This window comes from Silurus meridionalis, chromosome 5 (assembly GCF_014805685.1).
Source record: "Silurus meridionalis isolate SWU-2019-XX chromosome 5, ASM1480568v1, whole genome shotgun sequence".
Classification (NCBI taxonomy): Eukaryota; Metazoa; Chordata; class Actinopteri; order Siluriformes; family Siluridae; genus Silurus; species Silurus meridionalis.
In genome coordinates, this window is record NC_060888.1 from 11,951,985 (window position 1) to 11,978,287 (window position 26,303).

The window sequence follows — 26,303 nt, forward strand, 5'->3', positions numbered from 1 at the left end:
TTGAACTTGTTTTGATTGCCAGGTGGTATCTACTTCTAAGAACATGCAGTGCAGCCTCAGTAAAACAGCAAGCATAACATTTTGAGCGTAATAAATGATGGAAGAGACTCTAACTTGCCACATTTGTGGCCCTATTTGCATAATTTATTTTAGGTAGTTGAATAGAATGTTTTAGACTAATGAAAATCTTTTATAGATATCAGTATTTGACTCATATCATTCGTCCAAAACTGGATTACCCAAGTTAGACTTTCTCTCAGATCTTTTCCCCTGAGGCTCTTATTTAGGTGTTTCCAACCATCAACCCAATGCTGAATAAAGATTTTATTCAGCATAATTTATTTGGAAATAAATCTTACAGAAAACTAAGCAACTGATTTGGATCTTAATTTCTTCTGTTTTTACATAGTTTTCCAAAATTGACTGTTAGATTTGGCTTAAACTACTAGGAAATTCACAATAAAAGCATATTACACTTAGTAAAACATGGTGGTGGCAGTATCAGTGCAGGTATTCTCTTCCGCTACAAAACTAAACGCTTTGCAGTGTATTAGTCAAATAACTAAAATTAAGACTTTAAAAAGGGGGAGTTTATGCTTAAAAAAAGCCTTACAGTGTGACTTAAGTAAATCAATTCTCCATAGAGGGACCAACATTGCTCTACAGAAATGTAAAAGCCTGTTCTAAAGGTACCATACTGTATGTATTGTATTAGTGAATCTGAAAACTTTGTGACAAATTGCAAAAAATATAGGTAATCAGGACATACCAGTAACTTTAATAGACACAAAGATATTTAACTATGGTACCAATTAAACAATGAAAACAACCCCCACCCAAAAATAAGCTTTGATGTCAGAGAATACATTTCATTTACACAATTTAAACTGAGGGTCACAAAAGCATTTTACAGACAGGAGAAATAGGTGGAAAAAACAAATCGCTCAAGTTAACGTGAAAAGTACATGTATGAAATTAATTTCAGAAGGATGGTAAATACAAATGTTCAGTATTGTGATAAAGCACAATTATAGAATAACTGGAGACCAATATCAGTCTTTAGTCCATGGATAGCCCTCACTTTGAAGGCTTTACTGTTGTCCCTCCTTTTTCTCTCCTGTCTCCATTCCACTTGAACTGCCAGTGCTGCCTTCTCTCTCTGAAGCCATCTAGAAATAATTAACAAGACAAATGAGGGCTGTTAAAAAAAAAAAAAAAATCCTTGTGGTTTAGTCCTAGATTTTGTTGGTACAGCAAAAAGAGAGATTTTCTATTGCAATGTGTCAAATTACCAAAGTCCTATTAAATAACAATACTTTTGGATATTGCCATCTTAAGTATACTCATGAATGTTCTTTACATTACTATAAGTCAAGGATTTTAAAGCAGACTGAGGTTAAGATGTGTTGGTCAAGCTACATCAACTGTACCGTTTTAATGAGCATATGGCAGTACAATCTTGGCTGATAGAAAAATAACCCATTACAGTACCTTGAAAAGGTTTTCAGACCCCTGACCAATTATCTTATATTACTGAAGAACCAGTGGACCTCTTCGCATATGGCCTTTCAAAGTGTATTTTAAATTTTAAATCAAAGTATTGTTTAAGGTGAATGAGCAGGCAGGACGATTTTCACATGATTAAAAAAAAAAACCCTACATTAGAAGCTCTGTTCTCAAAAAGTCTTGGGAAAACATGTTTACTATAGGTTTTGTGGCCTTATATCAGTGAGTTTTGTTTTTTTGCTTTTTCAAAAACCACGCATAAACCTTATTTTGTCAAAAATACAAACACACACATAAGTTGTTTACATGTTATGGTAGCCCAGTTTTTGCTGAAGACAGTGTAATAAGTCTTTTGTCAATAATATATTTTAAAAGCAACTAAAAAGAACCAAATGTCAAAATCTCTCAAGGGGCCAAAAACACCCTCAGGCTCCAGAGGGTTAAGGTTAGTTGGGTGATGCTTCTGAGCTACAATTTTCAAATAATGCCACAGTTTCTAAATAGGATTTATATCAGAACTTTGATTAGGCTTGAGATCATTGCCCTGGTGAAAGGTGACTTTTGAGGAATGGGAAGAGTTTCCACCACACAGACATATTTGAGTTGTGTCCAAAAAAAAAACCATTTCTCTCATTGGTCTCATCTGACCAAAAACCTTCTCCCACATTAGATTTTTTTGTCACTCCATTTCCTGATTATTTTCCCATGTACTTCCAAACATATGATTGTACACTTTCCCTAATATATGCATTTTCATTACTTCATCTCTAAGCTCTATGGAATGCTCCTTCTTTAAATTTCCTTTAGATGACCTTGCCTAACCTTTGAACTTTCAAATGGGGTTTTTACCTGGGTGTTCACCCAAACAAAAAACTGGACTGGACAGACAACACTGAGGCAATTTACAAGAAAGGGCAAAGCAGACTCTTTCTGCTGAGGAGACTGTCTTTTGGAGTGCAGGGAAAGCTACTGAAGACCTTTTTTTGACTCTGTGGTGGCCTCAGCCATATTCTATGGAGTAGTCTGCTGGGGCAGCAGCATCTCTACTGCAGACAGGAAGAGACTAGACAAGCTGATCAGGAAGGCCAGCTCAGTCCTGGGGATTCCCTGGACACTGTACAGGAGGTGGTAGCAAAACTATCATCATTGCTGCAGAATATCTCTTACCCCCTGTATGTAACCGTTACATCGCTGAGCAGCTCCTTTAGTGACAGACTGTTACACACTAAGTGTCTGAAGGAGCGTTACAGAAGGTCTTTTCTCCCTGCTGCTATCAGACTTTACAACCGAAGCTGTTCCCAGTAAAACCAGTCACCAAAATACAACACTGTTATGACTTTTTAGCTGTGCAATAACATTACCTGTGCGCAATATTACATGAATCATGTGCAATATTATGTGCAATATTACCTGCAATTACGTGCAATACCACCTTGAAATATTACCTGAAATGCGTACTTTTTTTTTTCCTTTCCTTATTTGTATTTATACATTGTACATTGTACTGTGTATATACTGTATATATAGATTGAAATCTCAACGCACTATTTGTAATTCAGCAATTAGTCAAGGTGCTGAATCTATAACCTTACTTTCAGTTTAATACGTTTGACTATTGTTATAGATTTTTGAGAAATTTAGCTTCGGCCAGCTTTACTTAGCATTAAAACAGTTCGACATTATCATATACTTAGTATTAGTGAGAAATTTCAGCATTATAAATCTCAGTAGTGGAAGTCTTATTATGTAGAGATACATATTTCTGAATTTGAGTGAATGAATAACCAAGCTTAACATATGGCAACTTTTTCATAGCAAAGATAATTTTCATTTTTCACTATGTTTCTACTATTTTACTATTATGAATTGAAAATTACATGACAACTACCGTATTTTCCAGACTATAAGCACTTTTTTCCCACGCTTTGAACCCCGCGGCTTAAACAATGTAGCGGGCTTATTTATGGATTTTTCCTGGGTTTCAACAGGAAATGCGAATCATTCGTCACGCTAAAAACAACCGGGCATGAAAACACACACTTCACCTGTGTTCTGAGCTGCACGGCATCGGGAGAAAAGCGTCCACCGGTGGTGATTTTTAAACGCACGACGATACCAAAAGATAAACTTTCGAGAGAAATTGTTTTGAAAGGAAGGAAAGACGGTGAACAATGACTTTCTTGGTAGGCTACTGTTTAGATACAAGCCGTGTTACAGTCACTGTCTTGCATTAAAGCCTGTGTAAAGTTCATTAGTTTCAGTGTAGACAGTGCGGCTTATTTATGTTCAAAATAAAAATCTGTGTCAAATTCAGTGGGTGCGGCTTATATATATTGGTGCGCTTAATAGTCCGGAAATTACGGTAATCACTGTTTCCAGGAAAATGATCCAAAACACACTGCTGCAAAAAAGGTGATTGCTACAGAGGGTATTAACTGGGTGAAGACTACAGCAGAATCCCCCGACATGAATCCTATTGAGATGGTGTGGCATGCTCGAAAAACTACATTTGAAAAATAGCAAAACCATCTACAAAGTCTGATTTAATTGCTGTCATTAATGTATTCTGGTTTGAGGAACAGAAGTGACATGCAACAAACAAAACAAAACAAACATGCCTTGCTGGTGCTATAAAAATATACAAATTTGATATAAAAAAAAACCTAAGAAAAAAAAATTAAATAAAGATAAAGACATTAACTATGCAGTTTCACAAGGTGTTCAAAAAAGCCATTCTTTTTTTTCTCATTCTAGGTTTTTTTTGGAATAGTGGAGGTGTTGAAGCAGGGTGGCATATCTCCAGTGAGGTGTTGAAGCTAAGTGTACACTGGAGAAAACTGATCAGCACAGTACTCCCCGTGGATGGAGAGAGTCATTGTTGTGTTGGGGTAGAAGAGCGAGGAGGATGTTTAGCTGTTTAGAAGCCCCAGTTCCTGCTGGGGAGGGGGAGGTGAAGCTGACAAAGTTGTGGTGAATGATATTAGGGCTGACCCCTTGCCCTTCAACAGGAGGGGTGGGGGTAACCTTCTCCAGACAGAAGGAGAATCATTAGATGAAAACTGCTGTTGTAGTCTTCCACTGTACAGCAGTTTAGCCTCCTTCACCACCTTGCTAAACTCATTTTGCCTCTTTAAACCTAATTTTTTCCCTACTCTTGTCTGAGTTTTTTTGTAAACAGGGATTTGTCAATCTTGTAACTCCCCCTGCTAGCTTGAAATCGCAGCCTGTAAATTATTAAAATAAAACAGACAACCAAATTTAAAACGTTACCCTGCTCAATCTGAGTAATCTGTAAAATAATCTGTGCAGTGACCTGTACTGATATGAGAAAGATGATTTTTTTCACCAATAATGCCAGTGAAGTACAAAGCTTAGCCTACATAATAAATAGTAGTTTAGCATTAATAGGGCTGGTATTCTGGATTATTTCTGAATTTAGGCCTAATAAAAAGATAAAAGGACTTATACTTGACAGATCTTTTTCCCCCTCTCACAAGTAGCATAGTCCTATGTTTAACCATGTAGAAAATATTAAAAAATATCTTCTATATACTTTAATTTGTTTATACCAATTTCCCATTTCCTTTTCATTTAATAGCACTTGGACAGAATCTTATAATAAAAGATTATTGTAGGATTATTATTATTAACTAGGCAACATAAAAAAAAGTAAATAAATAACGTTATTATTAAGTATTTATTCTAATCAAACCGTTTTCGGAATGTTCATAATAGAGAAGTACTTCAGGGTGAATGGGGAAACGATACAGTCTGTTTTTCAGGGACTCTGTCTATTAAAAGCTCTGTTAATGTCTCTGTCCTGGATGGAGTGTGTGGTTCTTGTTTTGGGGAGAAAAGAGGCAAAGGGTGTTAAGGTTTTCAGCTGTGTAGAGACCCCAGTACCTGCTGTATTGGGGGGGTGAAGGTGATAAAGCTGTGGCATTTTGAGGGATGACATTAGAGGTGTCCCATTGTCTTTCAAATCGACAGTATGCACTATCAATAAGTGGAATGTAAACACCGACCAGAATGAATGAACTTGCACAGTGAGTAGAAGGGCTTATAGTTTATAAAAAAAAGACTCAAAATGAATCACAGACATCGCTGCACCAAATACTGTTAATGTAGAAACTAGGGGTGTAACGGTACATGCACTGCTTGTTTTAAATCCGTAGTGTGGGAAAGTTTCAGGTTTCCTGTGAAGTATGGCAGAACAGGAAAGCGAGTCGCAGATAGGATGATAGTGTTTCGGCGTTTCGAGGCAGCTGTACATGAGTGGATATTTTGATGCCTTATTTTTTTTTTCAGCATTTTCATTAAAAGATTTCAAAACATTTAATGTTTTTCTTTGGTTTCACCAGAGGGTTGGGCTTAACCTTTAAAAGTTAAATATAGTCTCATAATTAAAAAGTTTTATTTTTCATATTTCAAATTATGATTATATTATTATATATTATAATGAGTAACACCACCTGGTAACAACACGTTTTAATGAAAAATTTTTGGAAATTGTATTTCATTAATAAAATATTGCATTAAATAATTGTACACATCATTAAATTAATAAACAATAGAAATGCATGTAAAGCTGGAGTTTACTCCACAAAGTAAAAGCTTATTGTTTTTGACAGTTAATATAGATATCTTAATATATTGAGAGTATATATAACAAATCCTAAACAAGAAAAGGCTGTTTATTTGCTGAATGCGATTTTGATTCAAATTAACAATGAATGCCCCAAGATTAAGTTCCGTCAGCACTGCTTTGATAAACACTACATGCATTTCCAGTCACTGTCTTGAAATAAGTTGCTTCCCCGACTGATCTGCTGTTTGCACTGCACATTATGAAAATTTATGTGACCTTTTATTTTATAGAATGAGAACCTTTGCTTAGATCACATTGTAGCGTTGTTATATTATAAAATGGAAAGATTATGACAAATCTGATCATACATTACCTTCTTATAAGCCATTTCAAAGAGCTTGAGTGATGCTTGCTGTAGACCTGTGGCTGCCTGTTTGATGTTTTCTCCAGTCTCTAGGTCCTTCCGTGTAAGCAGATCTCTCACTTTAGTGATCTCATCCTGAAGCTTCTTGCACTGAGGCAATACGATCAAATTACATGAGTTATAACTATTTATTGTGCTTTGTGCATCAATTTGTAAATACAACGCTTTACTGTACCTCTTCAGTTGGTAGTTGGTCCTTAAACTCCTCCATCTTTGACTCCGTATCATGGACAATGCCTTCAGCCATGTTAACAGCCTCAACCCGATCCTAGTCAGAATGAACATTTACAAATGATGCTGAAACCAATGTGATGTTCCAAACTCACCTTGCATTTTACTTAGGAATATGTTTACCTAATGAGCTAACATTTTTGCAGTCTTCCAATTAGCCAAAATGTAGCAGCAGCATCTTGCATTTTAGAAGAAACATGATGGAACTGTTACTTGTAGCTTGTGAATGAATGACACTTAATTCAATTCACATCCACTCTCTCTAAACTAGCCTGCACTGATGTAACAGAGTAAGGATCAGTGAACAAATCTGCAAAATCTGTTTTGGTAAATTTGATTAGAGTGACTAAAGTGAAATGAAATTTATTCTGCTGCTGTACAAGAACTCGACAACACTGATATGACCATTTAGAGATGAAATGCATGAAATGAGTTAAAGTCTTAAACAGCTTATACTTTTTGATTTACCAAATTGGTTACAAGGCTAAAGTTTATATACTTGATTCCAGAACTTTTTTGCTGATGTCTGTAGTTCTTTGTGAAAGCTAATCTGATATACCAATGGTTACTTTTCTAGGGCAGCTCTCTAGTCTTTGTATTATATTTAACAAACACAGTCTTCACAGAGAAATCTTAGGGTTCAACCAAAAGTACACATTCAAAACTGTTTAAATCAATTACAATCACCTGCACATCAAGAAACACCTGTCCTATATGCTTTATTAATTGAAAAAAATTGTGTTTCAGTGAAAAGTATTCAGACCCCCTTAAATTTTTCACTCTGTTATATTGCAGCCTTTTGCTAAAATCATTTAAGTTCATTTCTTTTCCTCATTAATGTACACATAGCACCCTATATTGACAGAAAAACACAGAATTGTTGACATTTTTGCAGATTTATTAAAAAAGAAAAACTGATATCACACAGTCCTAAGTATTCAGACCCTTTGCTGTGACACTCATATTTAACTCAGGTGCTATAAATTTCTTCTGATCATCCTGGAGATGGTTCTATACCTTCATTTGAGTCCAGGTGTTTGATTATACTAATTGGACTTAATTAGGAAAGCCACACACCTGTCTATATAAGACCTTACAGATCACAATGCATGTCAGAGCAAATCAGAATCATGAGGTCAAAGGAACTGCCTAAAGAGCTCAGAGACAGAATTGTGGCAAGGCACAGATCTGGCCAAGGTTAAAAAAAAATTTCTGCTGCACTTAAGGTTCCTAAGAGCACAGTGGTCGACCAGAAGCCTTTCTAGAGCTGGCCGTCCGGCCAAACTGAGCTATCGGGGGAGAAAAGCCTTGGTGAGAGGTAAAGAAGAACCCAAAGATCACTGTGGCTGAGCTCCAGAGATGCAGTCGGGAGATGGGAGAAAGTTGTAGAAAGTCAACCATCACTGCAGCCCTCCACCAGTCGGGGCTTTATGGCAGAGTGGCCCGACAGAAGCCTCTCCTCATTGCAAGACACATGAAAGCCCGCATGGAGTTTGCTAAAAAAAAAAAAAACACATGAAGGACTCCAAGATTCTCTGGTCTGATGAGACCAAGATAGAACTTTTTGGCCTTAATTCCAAGCAGTATGTGTGGAGAAAACCAGGCATTGCTCATCACCTGTCCAATACAGTCCCAACAGTGAAGCATGGGTGTTTTTCAGCTGCAGGGACAGGACGACTAGTTGGAATCGAGGGAAAGATGAATGTGGCCAAGTACAGGGATATCCTGGACAAAAACCTTCTCCAGAGTGCTCTGGGCCGAAGGTTTACCTTCCAACAAGACAATGACCCTAAGCACACAGCCAAAATAAAGAAGGAGTGGCTTCACAACAACTCTGTGACTGTTCTTGAATGGCCCAGTCAGAGCCCTGACTTAAACCCAATTGAGCATCTCTGGAGAGACCTAAAAATGGCTGTCCACCAACGTTTACCATCCAACCTGACAGAAATGAAAAGGATCTGCAAGGAGGAATGGCAGAGGATCCCCAAATCCAGGTGTGAAAAACTTGTTGCATCTTTCCAAAAAAGACTCATGGCTGTATTCGATCAAAAGGGTGCTTCTACTAAATACTGAGCAAAGGGTCTGAATACTTAGGACCATGTGATTTCAGTTTTTCTTTTTTAATAAATCTGCAACAATGTCAACAATTCTGTGTTTTGCTATGTGTACATTAAAGAGGAAGAAAAATGAACTTAAATGATTTTAGCAAATGGCTGCAATATAACAAAGAGTGAAAAATTTAAGGGGGTCTGAATACTTCTGGTACCCACTGTATATCAAAAGCATAAGAATCTTGCCTTACTAGTACCTTTGTAGGGAACTGAATATCTGATTAAAAAAAAGCTGAATTACCTTCCTCTTTCTGTCTTCCTCTGCATGCTTTTCAGCATTCTTAATCATATTCTCAATGTCATCTTTACTGAGACCACCAGAGGATTGAATGACGACTGGAAAAAATATTGAGAAAAGAAATGCAAATTACCTATAAGGTTTACTGAAACAAATCACTAGTTCTGACAAACCCCAAATCTTACTCTGCTGTTCACGCCCAGTGCCTTTGTCTTTAGCAGAAACATGCACAATTCCATTAGCATCAATATCAAAAGTGACTTCAATTTGTGGAACACCACGTGGAGCAGGAGGGATGCCCACCTAAAACAGTAAAAGAATGTGTCCCAAATTAGTTTTTTGTGTTTTTTTAAGTGAACAAAAGGTATAAGGTATATATGTATTCATTTTAAAAGTAACAAAGAGACAAAGTTTAAGTATATAAGTATCAAAAGAGAACAATTTCAGCAGCCTTCACAGCCTTCCAGAGCAACTTACAATCGTCTAATTTATAATACTAAGGGCCTTTTCTCAGAGGCTCAACACTATCACTAGAGATTTGAAGATGTAACCATATAAATATATCAAAGAACAAAAAATTTAATTCTATTTTAATAAACAAAATGTATACGTTATGACTTACCAACGTGAACTGTCCTAGGATCTTATTATCCACTGCCATTTCACGCTCACCTTGGCAAACTTTAATTTCTACTTGTGTTTGCCCATCAGCAGCAGTAGAAAACACCTGATTAGATTAGAAAGATCTGATATAACTGAAATGAATTATTAAAGCCTCCTATGTATTTTAACACCAATTTTGATAAAATCTTCAAAAATAATAATCAAATTACAGTGGAACCCGGTTATGTCGCCGGCCTAGGGGACGCCAAAAAGCGTTGAGATAACCGATGATCGAGACAAACGAAAACCAATATGGCGGCAATATATTAACGTGCTTGAAATTTATTTATGTACATGATGTGCGTTATGAGAATGTGCATGCACGTGTTTTGGAGGTTTTTTTTACACAACAGCGTTGCCGCGATTTGATTGGTCATGCGGATTGAGATAACCTGTAATGCGGATAAGGAGGCGGAAGCCGAAGTAAACGCAAACAAAGGGTTTTAAGAATACTCAGGAGATAATCCACCAATACTTGTAGCGAAGCAGTAAAATCCAGTGGTGCGCTCCGGGAGCGCGGTCCATGAAGTTCTGTGAAAGCAGAGACAGTTCGTGTATAGAATCCACGGATCCGCGTAGCGCCGCGCTGAGCAGCAACGGATAAACGTGGTGCAGCGTGAACATGGAAAACAGCAGGATCGGGGTTATCTGGGGTGGGGTTAAGAGAATGCGGAGTCTGAGAAGAAGGGTGCGTAGCAGGATACGTATACGCGATTACACAGACCACACAGCGTATACGCGATTACACAGCTGTCATTGTGAGCCACATACGATCATGCACAAACAATAACGGACCGCGAGTGTGTGGAGGTGAGGGGCTTAAATAGGAGATGAGTGAGTAAATGAGAGTCAGGTGTGTGTGATCAGCATGACTACGACGAGCTCCGTGCGTGGAAAAGAAGCAGGGTGCGACGTAACCGATTAGAAATGCTAAGACAAAGCGAGAATTTGGCGGTTTCACTTCAAAAACATTGACTTAATAGGGTTGGCGAGTTAACCGAGGTCGAGATAAGTGGGTTCGACTGTATTTAGATGATTTAGGACAAACCACATGTGCCACAGGCTAAAAGACCTTAAAGATTTTTGTGTAAATTATTGAATTATTAAGAAATTAGCTTTTGTCATTTAGTCTAAAAGAAATTACCTGGCTTTTTTTGGTGGGAATGGTTGTATTACGGTTGATAAGTTTGGTGAACACACCACCCAGAGTTTCAATTCCCAAAGAGAGAGGAGTGACATCCAACAAGAGCACATCTGTCACATCTCCAGCCAACACACCCCCCTGGATGGCTGCCCCAACAGCCACAGCTTCATCTGGGTTAACAGATTTACTTGGAGCCCTACCAAATAGATCCTGTACTGTTTGCTGAACCTAAAAGTGGAAAGGTATTACTTAATAATTAATTAAGCAGTAAAATAAGGATGCAGCAATACTAATTTGGCCTGAAATTCAGCTTGCATGAATAATTTTCTCTACACAATCTTGCAAATATGCTATGTCTATGAAAAATATAATTACGTTTTCAGTCTAACATTTATGTACATTTATGCATAGTGTCTAGGGCTGCAACAACCAATCGATAAAATCAATAATTAAATTTGTTGTTAAAGAATGCTGTTATCGATTAGTTGGGCTGCTCAAGCTACGGGTTAGCGTGAAGGCAAAATAACAGTATAACAATAGTTTAATGAAGTGCTATTGTGTCAACTGTTTGCTAATTTCGGGACAGACGCATTAGATCTGTGACGCAAGCATCAGGTGGCACAATCACCTCGCTTGCTACATAGTGAGGGATTCAATTAAAATGGTGTAAACAAGCACTAAATATAAAAGCAGCAAATAATAATTATACATTTATTATATTTGTCACCTTTTTAGCAAATGCTTATGCATTTTTTTTTTTACACCAATGCATATTTTTTTCATTTCTTTTCGTTTCCGTTTTCATTCTCTTTTTATAGCATAGAACAGTTTTGTTTCCTTTTTTGTGAACTGCTGACAATATTTCTCCTAAATTTAAAATATAACTATTGTTAGAGTGTATATTTAAATGACAACCAATCAAAATAACCCAAGAACATGCAGTATTTGCAAAGCTTTATAACTCTATAAAGCTAAATGCAAATAATATTTAAACAAATTGCGTTAATGCTTTGGCTAAATAAAATTAAGAAATCAGTATTTGGTAGAATAACCCTGATTTGCAATTACAGCTTTTATGCTTTTTGGCATGCTAACTGGTGTAGAGCATGCCAAAACTTGTTTTAGCTCAATCTTCAGACTATCACTGCTCTAGCTGTATGGCATGGCGCATTATCCTGTTTGAAAATCTATTCCTCTGATTTGGGAAACATTGTCTTAGCAGAATGGAAGCAAATGTTCCTCTAGAACATCCCTGTATGTGGCTTGATTCACGAGTCCTTCACAAAGACAAATCTGTCCAATTCCAGACTGATGCACTAACAGATCATCACTGACCCTCCTTCATATTTTACAGTTGGTGCAAGACACTGTGGGTTGTATGCGTCTCCAGGTCTCCGCTGAAAATTGGACTCATCAGAAAAGATGACCTTGCTTAGGAGTGCTTAGGAGTCAAACTCCTGTGGTCTTTTGCAAACTTAAGCCTGGCTCTTCTTTGCTTTTCACTGATGAAGGGCTTTTTTTCCTGGCTTTGTATGACTTCAGCCATGCGTGTAGAAGCCTGTTTCAAACTGTTCTTGCCATGCACTTAACAACAGTGACAAACTAAACTGGGGTAAAGTCACTTGAGGTTAGGCTACGGTTCTTGATTGACATTCAAATAAGTTTCTCGCTTGTTACTGATCCGTTTTCAGCTCTCCCAGGTTCTAGCTTTGTTGTTCCCAGTGTCTGTTGCTTGATCTTGTTTTTGTGGACTGCCATCTTTAAAAATGTTAAGGAAAGACGCAATTTGATGCTCACTGAATCCTTGTGCCAGTGAAGCTAGCCCCCCAAAACCTTTCTACTTTTTACTGGCATGTTCAATGGTTATTTTTACATTTCCAATTACCTTTGAAAGACTTCTAGCACTTTTTTTTTTTTAACATCCAATTGGTCACACTGCAGAGGAGAGTGTTGATTACAGCAATGCTTTTTGTTTTATACTTTTCCCCATTAAATAGGGTGATCACCAAATCAGTAGCTCATTAAGCAGAATAAGGTGTGCTTGTGTAAAAATTAAACAAAGAAGGCATGGAATGCTTGTCATACTCCAAAAGATGCTGATTTAGGAGTAACTTGCAGTGGTCATTTTATTCCAGAGCTGTTTGTTTCAAATTGCTAATTAAATTAAAACGGTCACATTCTAATTATTGCTTAGATGGTTAGACAATTTTCTAAATTAACTATACCAATGTGAGCAAAGTACACTTATAGAGAAGTGAATAGTACCACCTTTCTAAATTCCATGGTTCATTTTACACCCTGTACTCAGAAAAACTTTTGAACAGTTTGGGACATATTTACCTTTGGCATACGAGTCATGCCCCCAACCAGCAAAACTTCTCCGATATCACTCTTAGAAACATCAGCATCTTGCATGGCCTTCTGACATGGGGCCACAGTCCTTCTAATTAGATCTCCTACAATACCCTCAAACTGGGCACGGGTAAGTTTCATGTTCAAGTGTTTAGGACCAGAGCTGTCCATTGTTAAGTAAGGTAGGTTGATGTCAGTCTGTATGGCAAAAAAAAGAGAGAGAGAGAATTTAATATATTTAACAACAATAAAGAATGCAATTTATTTTTCTTATTTTCTCTCTAATTATGATAGAAGAAATGAGGGCTAATATAGAATGTAATAAAGCATTACTCTTTTACAATAGATATTTTTAGTAGCACTACATATACCAGCACTCTTATCTGCAATACAATGGCATCACAATCTAACTTTGTACACAAATTTTGTAAACATTTTAAACAACTTAAATGAAAGTGATATGATCTGCAACAGAATTAAAGAATATTGTTTACAGAACCAGAGTTGATAAGCATTGGGTTTCATTTTGCATGTTTAATAAAATTAAAAAATATTGTTTAATTAAATTATAAAGTAATTTTACATTAATACAGTAATTTAAAAACCATCAGTCCACTTGGTATCCATTTAGATGATATTGGATTTTGGAAATGGTCAAAAAAGGAGAATGATCACAGCAAAATGAATTGACGTACTAAGTGCTAATAAGTCCATATAACTCTTAAACAGCTTTTCTCTTCAACAAACCTTGCAAAACACAAATGTTTTACATTAAGTAGAGTTGAACAATTGAAATCAAACTATTCTGTTAAAAAGAAAAAAATATAAACAGGAACCAACCTGCAGAGAAGAAGAAAGTTCACATTTGGCCTTCTCAGCTGCCTCTCGCAATCTTTGCAATGCCATGTTGTCTTTTGTTAGATCAACACCTGACTAAAGTTTAAATAAAAATTTAAAAAAAATTTTAAAAAAAAAAGGAAAAAAGAAACAAAAAAAAAAGAACAGTGATTGATGCTGGATTGGCAATTATATGCTAAATAAAATACATTACATAGCACTGTATTAAAACATCTGACATTACAAAATGGCTGTCATTGTGAAATGTGTACAATCAAAACTTGATGGCAATGGAGATTCTATGCCTCGCAAAACTTTTACTGAACTGGGAAGCTTGTATAATGTGACCCCCTACTCTTACCTGTTCACTCAAGTTTGTTGACTGAAATGGCTGGCCTCTTTATGTCTCGGGGCACCCTCATGTCTTAATTAAATTCTGGCTTTCTATTTAATCAATGCAGTCATAGAATGTATTATTGAAGTCTCTGTATTCACTATGCACACAATGTGCATTTGCCCTTAATCATTGTGTCAACTAGCCAACCCCATCACCCATTTTTCTTTTTCTCTGCATCAAGTTAGGAAAAAAGCAAGAGAAACACAGGTGTGTGTGTGTGTGTGTGTGTGTGTGTGTAAGAGAGAGTGAAAGCATGAGATTAAACTTTCTTTCGGCTTCTCCCGTTAGGGGTCGCCACAGCGGATCCTCCGCACGTTTGATTTGGCACATGTTTTTACGCTGGATGCCCTTCCTAACGCAACCCTCCCCAATTTATCCGGGCTTGGGACCGGCACTGAGAGTGGCTGGGGATGGTTCCCTGACCGGGAATCGAACCCGGGGCGCAGCGGTGGGAGCGCTTCATCTTAGACCACTAGACCACCAGGGGACTAGTGAAAGCATGAGATTAAAAGAAAATAAATCTATTTTCAGGCGGTAACTTGCCGCCGCCCCCCTGTTCTTCCTTTCCCGAACTCAAAGTGTAAATAGCCTTCAGGCTATTCTACCATTAATTCTTCATGATGACAGTACAATAGCACCCCTCTGAAACCCCTACTAAGATATTATTGATCGTTGGCAAACATGTTTTAAAAGCAATTAGTTCAAAAGCCACTTAAAAATAAATGCATAAAGGTAACCTATCAAGAATGTGAGCTATCCCATATCCTTTTTGATAAACACTAGCCTTTGTTGCTAGCTTTCTCATTTTACTTATATTTAGTTATATGTATGCTTTCTAGGTTTAATTCAAATGCAATTAAGTACATATGAGTTACAGTTTCTTGACATAACTAAGCTATACCACATTAGAATTGATTGACATGTTATGTACAAATATGGAAATGTTTTGACTATTATTAAAGCTCATTCTCTAGTAGTGACCTCAATTAGCAAAAATATATCAACGTGCATTTGTATATTATGCAAATAATAAACAAATATAATCTCAGCCACAAACAAATGGGCTTGGGCTACTGTAGTTTGGCTTTAACTAAGGAATTGTATAGTATTGTATATACAGTATACCAAGTATTGTAGCATTCAGGTGAAAAGGCATTCCCATTAAAGAGGCCATTTATAAGCCAAGTTAAGCAACATTTTTGCCCTTTTTCAAAACATGATGAATAAGGTTTTATTATTTTTATTTTGAATACTCTACCATTGTTCAGCCAAAATTGTATATGTGCAAAAAATATACATACAAACCTCTCTTTTAAACTCTTTCACTATATGCCTTAGCAGATACTGATCAAAATCTTCACCACCTAAGAATGTGTCCCCATTGGTAGATTTCACTTCAAAAACTCCTTTTTGAATCTCTAAAATTGAAATATCAAATGTGCCTCCTCCAAGATCATACACTGCAATTCTGTAAGGTAACAAACAGAATTGAATTAAAAATATGCAAATGCCAACAATGGTAAGTGATTGTTGGACAAGTTTCACACACATACACTTTGTCCTGAGTCTTTTCAAGTCCATATGCCAAAGCAGCTGCTGTAGGCTCATTGATGACTCTCAGCACATTTAGACCTGCAATCTGGCCAGCATCTTTGGTTGCCTGTAATCAATGCAGCATATTGGTTAATATACAGTACTGTTTAAGGCAAAAGTTTAAGGCAAGTGTGAAAAAAAGGCTGTAAAGCAAAAATGTTTTAAACAAATAGGTGTTTTAGACTATTTATTTATGCGTTTACAAAAAAAATTCAATGAACAAAAAATAAATCCAAATTAATCACTCTGTGGTATGTCCATCTTTTGCCTGAAAAACAGAATCAATTGTTCTATGTACACTTACACACAGTTTTTGAAGGAAATTGGCAGGTAGGTTGTTCCAAACATCTTTGAGTACCAATCACAGATTATCTATGAATGTAATTCCTGTCTCTACATGCAATCCCAGATAGACTTGATTCTGGGGACAGATCGTGGGGACAAACTATCACTTCCAGTACTCCTTGTTGATTCTTCTGCACTCAAAATCTCTTAATGATATTGGCTGTATGTTGTATAATCAGATTTCAGCATTGAGAACACTATTACGCCTGACCAACTCTTCAAATCCAATTTGCAAAAATGCAGCCTCAATCTTGCAAGGAAGTTCGGAGATATATGGCTTTTAGGCTGTAATTCTCCCATGACCTGGGTCCCACTGGTTTCTGCAAGGTGTTTGCTGATGGCACTATGCATCTTATGTATTTTTTATCTAATGCATTACGTTTCCTTGGCCAACCACGGCATCTACGGTCCTCAACATTGCCTTTTACTATGTGATTCTTCAAAATAGCTTGAACAGCACATCTTGAAAGGCCAGTCTGCTTTGAAATCTTTGCCTGGCAGACTTTGCTGATAAAGAATAACTACGCTGTGTCTTGTTGCTGTGCTCAGTCCTGCCATGGTGTATGACCGATGACATGAAATTTTCTTCCACCTCCTCACCTTAAGAGCAGAGTTTGGCTGATCCTCATGCTGTTTTAAGTGTGATCATTAGCACCTGCTAAGCAGCAGACTGGTGGTTTGCACCTTTAGCATGGCTATGTAGCCCTGCCTCTGTCATGTTCAAAATGTCAAACGTGTACATTTTGCATGACCAGGGTCTTGATCTCCCTCAATTCAACCCTATTCATCTTGAAGCCAAACATTATTAAATTTCCATTTTACTGGCATTGCACATGTCCACTACATAAGTATAAGCTGCAGCTGAGCGTTGTCATTACCCCTTGCAGAGAACTTTATGTGAGGTGAAAGAAATTTAAATTATGTTTCTAAAACATTTCAGGCCTGGAAATTGCTATTTTACATGGCTTTTTGAGGTTTTTCATAGCCATACGAACCCTGTAAAATACCCCCTTAACTTCCTTCTACTTAATTCTACATGCCTTTGGTTACTTGCCATATCTTTGATAAGCCCAATCTTTTGCAGCAGAAAGAGACCTTAGAGCAAATGATATTTTCATTTGCAGCCCATGCTGATATTACTAGGATAGCCTTGTGTCATCTCTAAAATACTGCTCACTAGAGATGTAATGATGCACATATTTGTACCAAACTGTTTCGATACAGGGCTTTCGGTGCACATATGTACCAAATGCAAACCTTTTTAAGTGTGGAACATAGTAACAATTTAGTTCCCTCGTGAACATAATAAATGGAGGACCGCAAGTTTGCTTTTTCTCTGCCTCGCACTTTGAGCCCAGTTAATTAGAAAACGACAAGCAATTTAACGCTTTGCATTTCTTCCCCAAAACTGTACCAATGGACCATGACTTAAAAACTGAGGTATGTACCGAACCGTGAATTTTGTCTACTGTTAACCACCTACTTCTAACATAAGAAATGTGATGTTACTTTATAATGCAAAAAGATTTATGCTTTCTTGTTAATTCTATGACAGACTCTAACTGACTGGATGTAGTAGTAAGTAAGTACATTACTGATTTATTCTGAACTGCCTGGAGCTGGTTAAAGGGTTTAATTCCCCAGTATGTGAGCATGATATGATCCATCATGAATACTTTGATCAAGAGGTGCAGGCTATTTGCTGGTACAGCAAATACATTTTAAATTAAAGGAAATAAACCATGAGTACATAAGTCTGCATACCCATCCCAACTAATACTTTGCCTTAATTATGTCCCAACTTAATTCAAATGCATAGGGGGAAAAACAGATCCAATGAGAATGTGTGTATGCACGGCACGGATTGCATTCATGTGTCAGCCCTAGAAAACCATGTAGCATGGTTTCCAGAAATGGATGAGTGGTACTGAGGAGAAAGCATGACAAGGATGTACAAGAATCTCTTCATTCAACGTTATTCAATCCAGTGCAACAACTAATTGAATTACCAAAGCTAGACAACTGGCTAAAAACATTCATGCAAATAAAGTTTATTGTTGTACAAACAAATGCATAAGGGAAACGATTGCCTACTCAGGTTTAATTTTGAGTTAAACTTTTAAAATAGTAGGCATCTTCATTGTTTGTCAGCACTACAATTAATGTGTTCTGCGTTAAGAAGCCAATTAACAAGACACCTCAACAATCAATTAAGGATGTTCCTGTTAGCTGTGATGGTTCTTTTAGGCCACTGTTCCAAACCCAGGAAATATTTTACATATTATTAAATTTTAAGAGACACTCTGTAATAAGTTTCCTATAATTAGATGGAACAAATCGACTATTTAAACATATCTGTAATTCCTTGACAATAAATGCTATATTTTTGCTAAACCCCATGCGATACAATGAAATGTACAGTTTTCTATTTGTGGTGTTGTACAGATGCAAAAGCATGACCAGTATGACTGTCCAAACTTTTATGAATCAGACTATATATAATTGCTAGGAAATAGTTCAGACTGTTAAATACTGATTCTGCAAGTTCTTATAACCTTGAACCTAGTTGCAGGACGCACTACAAAACCTTCAAAAAAAGAGACTTGTGTGCAGCCTTTACCTGTCTCTGAGAATCATTAAAATAAGCTGGTACAGTGACGACAGCATTTTTCACCATATGGCCCAAATAATTCTCTGGAAAAAAAAGCAGTAATTAACACAAATAAACGCATGCTATTAATTTTTTTTTTAATTATAATAATATATACTTTTTTTTTGTTGGAAATAGTCTTAATATTTTAAAAGGGGCTCTTACCCGAAGTCTCTTTCATCTTTATCAGAATAAAGGCCCCAACCTGGCTAGGGGAGTAAAGCCTTCCATGAGCCTCTATCCAGGCATCTCCATTTGATGCACGTACTATCTTATATGGGACATTCTTTCTGTAAACAAAGAACCATATGAAATGTCCGATGTGTAATACACCCTCCTTACTAACGGAAGTAAAAATAACAGTCAAATGTTTACTTTTGCATTGGCACTTGAATTGCAATTACATCACCAAGGAAAACAAACGTTAACAAGCTGCTTACTCAGTGTGTTGACTGCAGGATGTTTATAGTTTTGCTTGTGGGGTGTATATTATTTGCTTGTGAGGTGTATAGCTTACTGACAGGAGAAGGGATGGGTACAGAGAACCATTATTCTTTTTTGACCGGTACTCTACTACTGATGAGATTAAGGAAAAAGGTACCGTTCTCGATACTTGCATTGTTTTATCTCTGTATACTTCGATGTAAATGGTAAATTAGGTTGTTACTGCTGGTCATTTTCCATCCCTGAATGATAAATCACGTGACCGATGTTTGTTCATGGTACATGTGATATTCATGCGCATGTGTGGAGTGTGCTTGTGTGCAGACAATCAGTCATGGTGGCAAGGTTGACAAAACTAAGAGACACCAATATATGTAGAAGTGTAACAGTGAACAAAGGAGTCAACACTATTAATATAATGTAACAAACAAAACAGGCTTTTACTGAAAGCAATGCGTTGTATTTACCATGTCTCTGTCATCTCCCAGCTCTAACTGAAACTGCCCTGCCTCAGCCTCAAGCGAAGGTAACCTTCATTATAAAATAAGTCTTTAGACTGTACCAAAAATCCTCCAGGACACCACATCAGTTTTAAAATGTCAATAGAAATATGAATAATACCACAGGAAGCCTCGAAAGGGTTTCGCTGTCAGTGAGTGTCAGTGTCATAAGGCTATCACACAATTTATAAATTGGAATTATTGCCCATCACTATGGTAGTCAAGCTCGTTCAGATATTAGTTGTGCTTCTATGCACATGCTGTTTAAATTTGTTGTGCTGTGGTATGCTGAGGAAATCTCTCTCTCTCTCTCTCTCTCTCTCTCTCTCTGTCTCGCTTTTCATAAAAAAAAAAAAAAAGAAAGTGTGCATTTTTTCTGTTTGTTTAGAGGCATTTGTAAACTGAAACTAAAACTAAAAAGTTCAGCACTGATAACTTGAAATTTTCACATCATGTCCTTTGCACCAAATTGTAAACAATAGTATCGATACCGGTACTGACAAAATGTAAATTATACACATCTCTAGACAGGATATTGCTCCATTAAAAAGTGTGCATCCACACACTAGAGATGCCTATCAAAAATGAGAGCAGCATCAAGTCTCAATGCTTCGTTTAGTTCATTTTACTACACAAGGAGCATTGTGTTTCCCCATGCTTTGGACCATTATTACACCACACAATAAACTTGGAAGCGCTCTGGGCAGGTAAACACAGAAGACATAGCGGAATTGGAAAACTGGAGGAACAGGGAGAAAACGGAGAGGTGCAAGAAGATTCTTATGGATGCCCATTTCTGCCACATAAAAAAAAAAAAAGTTTGCCTAATTTTTCCTTACAATTCAGACTTGAATTCTAGCAATTCAGTTTTTTCCCCTCTGAATTTCTCGAAGTCAGAATGTCAAAAAAATTTACAGTTGCGAGCAAAAATGGAATTGCAAGAAAATAAGCCAGAATTAGGCAATTTTTTATGTGGTGGAAATGGCCACCATAGATTCAGGCCAAAGAAAACGACAAAGTTTGGGATAATTTCAAACTACAACAAAGAAAACACCATAGAGTGCATTTACTTTTTATAGAGTTAAGTGAACTCTAAAATGCACTAAATGGGTTTAGTTTTCACAGATACACTTGTATGCAATTTCAGCAATAAAAAGGAAACAAATTTACAAAAAGAAAAAAGGATACTTCTTATCCGATTACTTAATCAATGGAATAATCGGTAGAATAGATGATTACTAAAATAATCTATAGCCCTAATTAGAAACCTCACAAAGGGGAGAGCGAGTGATAAATAGCATCATAATTGCAAAGTTGAAAGTAAATGTTCAGGCTTTATAGCTGGTCATTATAGCAACATATCATAAGTCAGGGTGCAAGAGATGGCAGATAATCTTATTTCCCAGATTTGAGCAATCATACAATTTGCAAAAATAGTTATTCATGTGGGAGATAAAGACATGCCTTAATGAGTCGGAGTTTACCAAGCGAAACATAGTAAAAGTTCATCCTAATGCCATATGTCAGCATCTCACAGCTGTTTATGGTCAGAATACTGCAGGATGTCCAGATGTTCTGAAAACAATGGGGTTTGAATAAAAATGTAAGCAGTTTTTAAGACACTGCCCACTTTGTTTAGGAAAGGTGTTGAAATAATTTCTTGCAGCATAGCTAATTGTTTTAGAACAGCCTGAGTTAATCAGTAACACTAGAGCCTAGGCCAGAGAACATGCATGCAAGGCAAAAACAAGCTGCCTCTAGCTGCTACTGTAACGCTAGTACCACCATAGTGAAATCTGGTGACTAGGCAGTCTATGAGAGATGTTCAACTTTGGTCAAATCTTTGAGCTAATTTATTGCTCAGGAGCAACTGGTTCCACAACTCCTACTGACTATATTACACTGTAGAAAATACATTACTCAATTGCTCAGTCTCCATATTATGATTATGATTTATAAATGACATTCTTGGTGTCAGCCAAATGTCCTCTCAAGGTTTCTTCCTAATGCCATCTAAGGGAGTTTTTTTTTTTTTTGCCACAGTTAGCCCAGGGATGGGCTTTTGGGGGGAAAAATACAGTTTCAAATCATTGGGGAAATATATGCAGTCACTTGGGGATAAATACACAGTTCACCAATAATTCAATTCTAGAAAAAATATTCAACAATTCTCACATTCTGTAAAGCTACTTTGAGTCCACTCTAAAAAGGAATACAGAAATAAACTTTTAATGTTTAAATGAAACCTTCATGTTCATCAAAATGCTCAGCATTTTTGCTATGAACAGCATCCTGATAGCACCACCTAGACCCAAAGCCTTAAAAAAAAAAATAAATAAAAAAAAAAAAAAAAAAAAGTTTGAGAGACATCAGCTTGCGTTATAAAAGGTTTGCAAAACACCAGCACAGCTCAATGCTGGACAAAATTTTTAGATTCAGCTGTGAAATGAAAACTTCAGCAGCAAGTGTGAAAGGTCAAGTGACAGCAAGAATGCAATTACTAAGATGGCAAAATAAGAAAGGGGCTTGCTTGGGCCATAAAGCCCCAAATTTTCTTTTTGTCTTTCTCATACTACACCCAAAGACAAAAACTAAAGCGTGTAGACAGTCTTTCACAATTGATGAAGCGCTGCCCAGATTCTGCCTCTCTAAGAAATACTATTTATACCCAATTTGCTTACCGACTTTGTGTCAATTAACCTAATAGTTCCAAAATGTTTCTCCAACTGTTTAATTTTAATAACAGTTTTTCGAGAATTTTGCTGCCCTGTCCCAGCTTTTTTGAAGTGTGTTGCAGCCATCAAATTTATGTTATTTTTACATGAAAGTTATTTTTTTCCCCTTCAAATGGACCATTTCCTCAGGTTAAACATAGTAGTGAATAAAATATGGGTTCGCATTTGCACTTTTTTTGGATTTGGGGTTATAAATAAAAACAAAATGGAAACATTTGCAAATATATTATATATTATATATTATATATTTATATTATATTATTTCAGAATTGTTCAATTGTTTATAAATTGTTCTCTAATTTTGATCGCCTGTGTGTATCAAAATTAGAGAACAATTTATAAACAATTGAACAATTCTGAAATAATGTCATCTTCACTGCTCAACAGTTGAAGGAGTTTTTGTCCTGTCTATACCATGCTACCAGAACACCTTTTTCCACAAAATAACTAAGGCATTTAAAAATTTTGCAGAAAACACACTGAATAAAATTAGAGAACACTTTCAGATACCTCCAAGTTATTGGTGTTAATCTGGTACCTGGTGCTAATTTCCTTGATTATCTGTCAACCCATATTTAACTGACAGCCTAACTTCCAGGTTCACTGACTCTGCAAGATGGTGAGCTCCACACTGCAGCTGGAATTGCTCACCAGTTCAGCGCTGAACAGGGTAAGGATCTGTCTCTTCATACAGTGTCTCGACGTTTAAGAGCATTTGGACTGAAAGCCCACTCTGCAGTGACCAAACCTCTCATTAGCAGAAAGAATCAAAAGGCTAGACTAAGCATGTTGTGTGGACTGAGTCCAAAGTTCACTTCAGTGATGAAAGCAAGTTTAATTTATTTGGGTCCGATAGGAAACATTATGTTCGGCGACAAACTGGAGAAAGATTGAACCCAAAGTGTGTAAAGAAGTCAGTGAAAAGTGGAGGAGGAAGTGTCATGGTTTGGGGCATGTTTTCTGCAGCAGGAGTTGGGCCTCTTATACAGCTACATGGCAGAGTGAATGCAAATGTTTATCAGAACCTTATTCAACAACATATGGTTTCTTCCCTGCGTTCATCACCCAATCTGCCCGCAGTGTTCATGCAGGACAACGCTCCATGTCACACAGCAAAACGGGTAAAGCAGTTCCTTAAAACTGAAAACATTGAAATAATGACATGGCCTGCCCAGAATCCTGATCTTAACCCAATAGAGAACCTCTGGAAAATCCTTGGCAACAAAGTTATGGCCAAGAAACCCACTACAGTGGAGGAGACTGGAAGAAGAGTGAACCAAAATCACACCAGAGCAGTGTGAGAGACTAGTGCTGTCCTGTGGCCGCAGATGTGCTGAAGTCATACAGAGCAGAGGCCTGTACACTTCCTAGTAATTGCTGACTGTTGTAACCTTCAGAAAATTTTGTTGTAATCTTTTTTCCATGCTACAGTCATTGTTGTTCTCTCATTTTGATCAGAAATGCCTTAGTTAATTTGTGGAAAAGGTGTTCTGGTAGCATGGTATAGACAGGACAAAAACTCCTTCAACTGTTGAGCAGTGAAGATGACATTATTTCAGAATTGTTCAATTGTTTATAAATTGTTCTCTAATTTTGATCGCCAGTGTATATATAGGTACACACATACACACCATAATTTCCGGACTATTAAGCGCACCCATATAAGCCGCACCCACTGAATTTGACAAATATTTTTTATTTTAAACATAAATAAGCCGCACCTGTCTATAAGCCGTCTACATTGAAACTAATGAACTTTACACAGGCTTTAATGAAAGACAGTGTCTGTTACACGGTGTAACGGGTGAAATATGTTGTGGCTCCTTTAAGAGCAGAGCGGCATTTTGGGAATAGCCTGCCGCCGCATTTTTCCAGTATTACTGAGTGTGTGCAAGACCGAGGAATAGGTCCTTATTATTTTCTGATGCTCATTTCTAAGTTTCTTTGACTAACCTGTAATGCTGTTGCCAACAAAAATAAAGCATGAGTTTTGGAAACCTGTCTGCGCTTATATGATTTCTGTTGCAACTGGAGTTAGCGAGCTATCCCATGACCCTGATACAACGCGTTACAATGGCTTGTATCTAAACAGTAGTCTACCAAGAAAGTCATTGTTCACGGTCTTCCCCCTTACTTTCACAACTATTTCGTCGTGCTTTTAAAAAAAAAAAATCTCTCTTTTTCTGATGCCGTGCAGCTCAGAACACAGGTGAGGTGCGTTTTTTCGTTTCCGTTCGGAAATTCCATTGGTCTAATGTTATGGGGTTAAGTTTTTTGGCATGAAGTTTGTGAAACTGGGAAAACCCAGGAAAAATCCATAAATAAGCCGGTCCGTTGTTTGTTTTATTTATATATATATATATATATATATATATATATATATATATATATATATATATATATATATATATATATATATATCTCAAATTGACTATATAAAACCCTAAATAAGGGTATTTATATAAAATATAATTAATTATAAAAAGAAGTAAACTTAATACAGTACTGTATACATAAAATAGCATTTTTGCACAATTTAAAGTTTATAGAGGCTGATTGAGTTCTCCTTCAAACAAATTCTCTTTCTGTAAAAAACAAAAATCTAACAAAAAAAAGCATTTGAGAACGCAAGGTAAAGCAATTTGTGTAAATCACATTGCATTGTATTTTGCAGATGGCAAGTTGACAACAATGCTTAAAATATATATATTAATTATATTACCGTATTTTCCAGACTATATGCCGCTACTTTTTTCCCACGCTTTGAATCCCCACGGCTTAAACAACAAAGCGGCTTATTTATGGATTTTTCCTGGGTTTTTCCCGGTTTCACAAGCTTCAAGCCAAAAAACTGAGCCCCAAAACATTAGACCAATGAAATTGCAGGACGGGTTAAAGTGAACTAATGAAACTCTTTATATTAAATCGAGTGCGCTCCCACTGAATCGGGCCGCACCACCTCATAAATATGGATGAGGTTCCTCTGACGTTTGACCTGCCTCTCACTCGGACTGTCAACAGGAAATGCGAATCATTCGTCACGCTGAAAACAACTGGGCATGGAGGGGGAAAAAAAAAAAATAAAATTAATTATATATATATATATATATATATATATATATATATATATATATATATATATATATATAAAATCGCACTTCACCCGTGTTCTGAGCTGCATGGCATCGGGAGAGAAAATTCCACCAAAGGAAGAAGACAGTGGACAATGACATCCTTGGTAGGCTACTGTTTAGATACAAGCCGTGTAACAGGCACTGTCTTTCGTTAAAACCTGTGTAAAGTTCATTAGTTTCAGTGTAGACTTAGAAATTAGAAATCCACTTAGAAATCATGGAATTCTGAAATTGTCATCGTAGGTGCATGTCCACTGTGAGAGATAATCTAAAAAAAAAAAAAAAAAAAATCCAGAAATCACAATGTATGATTTTTTTAATATTTATTTGTATGATACAGCTGCAAATAAGTATTTGAACACCTGAGAAAGTCAATGTTAATATTTGATACAGTAGCCTTTGTTTGCAATT

The 26,303-nt window shown here is 36.7% G+C and overlaps 1 protein-coding gene across 1 annotated transcript in view; it reads right to left on the bottom strand.

Annotated features, from left to right (window-relative positions):
- Positions 1 to 758: 758 nt before the first annotated feature.
- The window catches only part of LOC124386482 (stress-70 protein, mitochondrial), a 43,893-nt gene continuing 18,348 nt past the window's right edge, over positions 759 to 26,303 (bottom strand). Inside the window, exons 5-17 of the mRNA XM_046850346.1 lie at positions 19,245 to 19,369; positions 19,050 to 19,123; positions 16,045 to 16,151; positions 15,797 to 15,959; positions 14,098 to 14,190; positions 13,246 to 13,455; positions 10,906 to 11,133; positions 9,721 to 9,825; positions 9,284 to 9,401; positions 9,102 to 9,196; positions 6,694 to 6,786; positions 6,468 to 6,608; positions 759 to 1,169 (exon numbers count right to left, since the gene is read on the bottom strand). Of these exons, the coding sequence (XP_046706302.1) occupies positions 1,092 to 1,169; positions 6,468 to 6,608; positions 6,694 to 6,786; positions 9,102 to 9,196; positions 9,284 to 9,401; positions 9,721 to 9,825; positions 10,906 to 11,133; positions 13,246 to 13,455; positions 14,098 to 14,190; positions 15,797 to 15,959; positions 16,045 to 16,151; positions 19,050 to 19,123; positions 19,245 to 19,369 (1,630 nt within the window). The 3' untranslated portion in view covers positions 759 to 1,091. The remainder of the gene's footprint in view (positions 1,170 to 6,467; positions 6,609 to 6,693; positions 6,787 to 9,101; positions 9,197 to 9,283; positions 9,402 to 9,720; positions 9,826 to 10,905; positions 11,134 to 13,245; positions 13,456 to 14,097; positions 14,191 to 15,796; positions 15,960 to 16,044; positions 16,152 to 19,049; positions 19,124 to 19,244; positions 19,370 to 26,303) is intronic.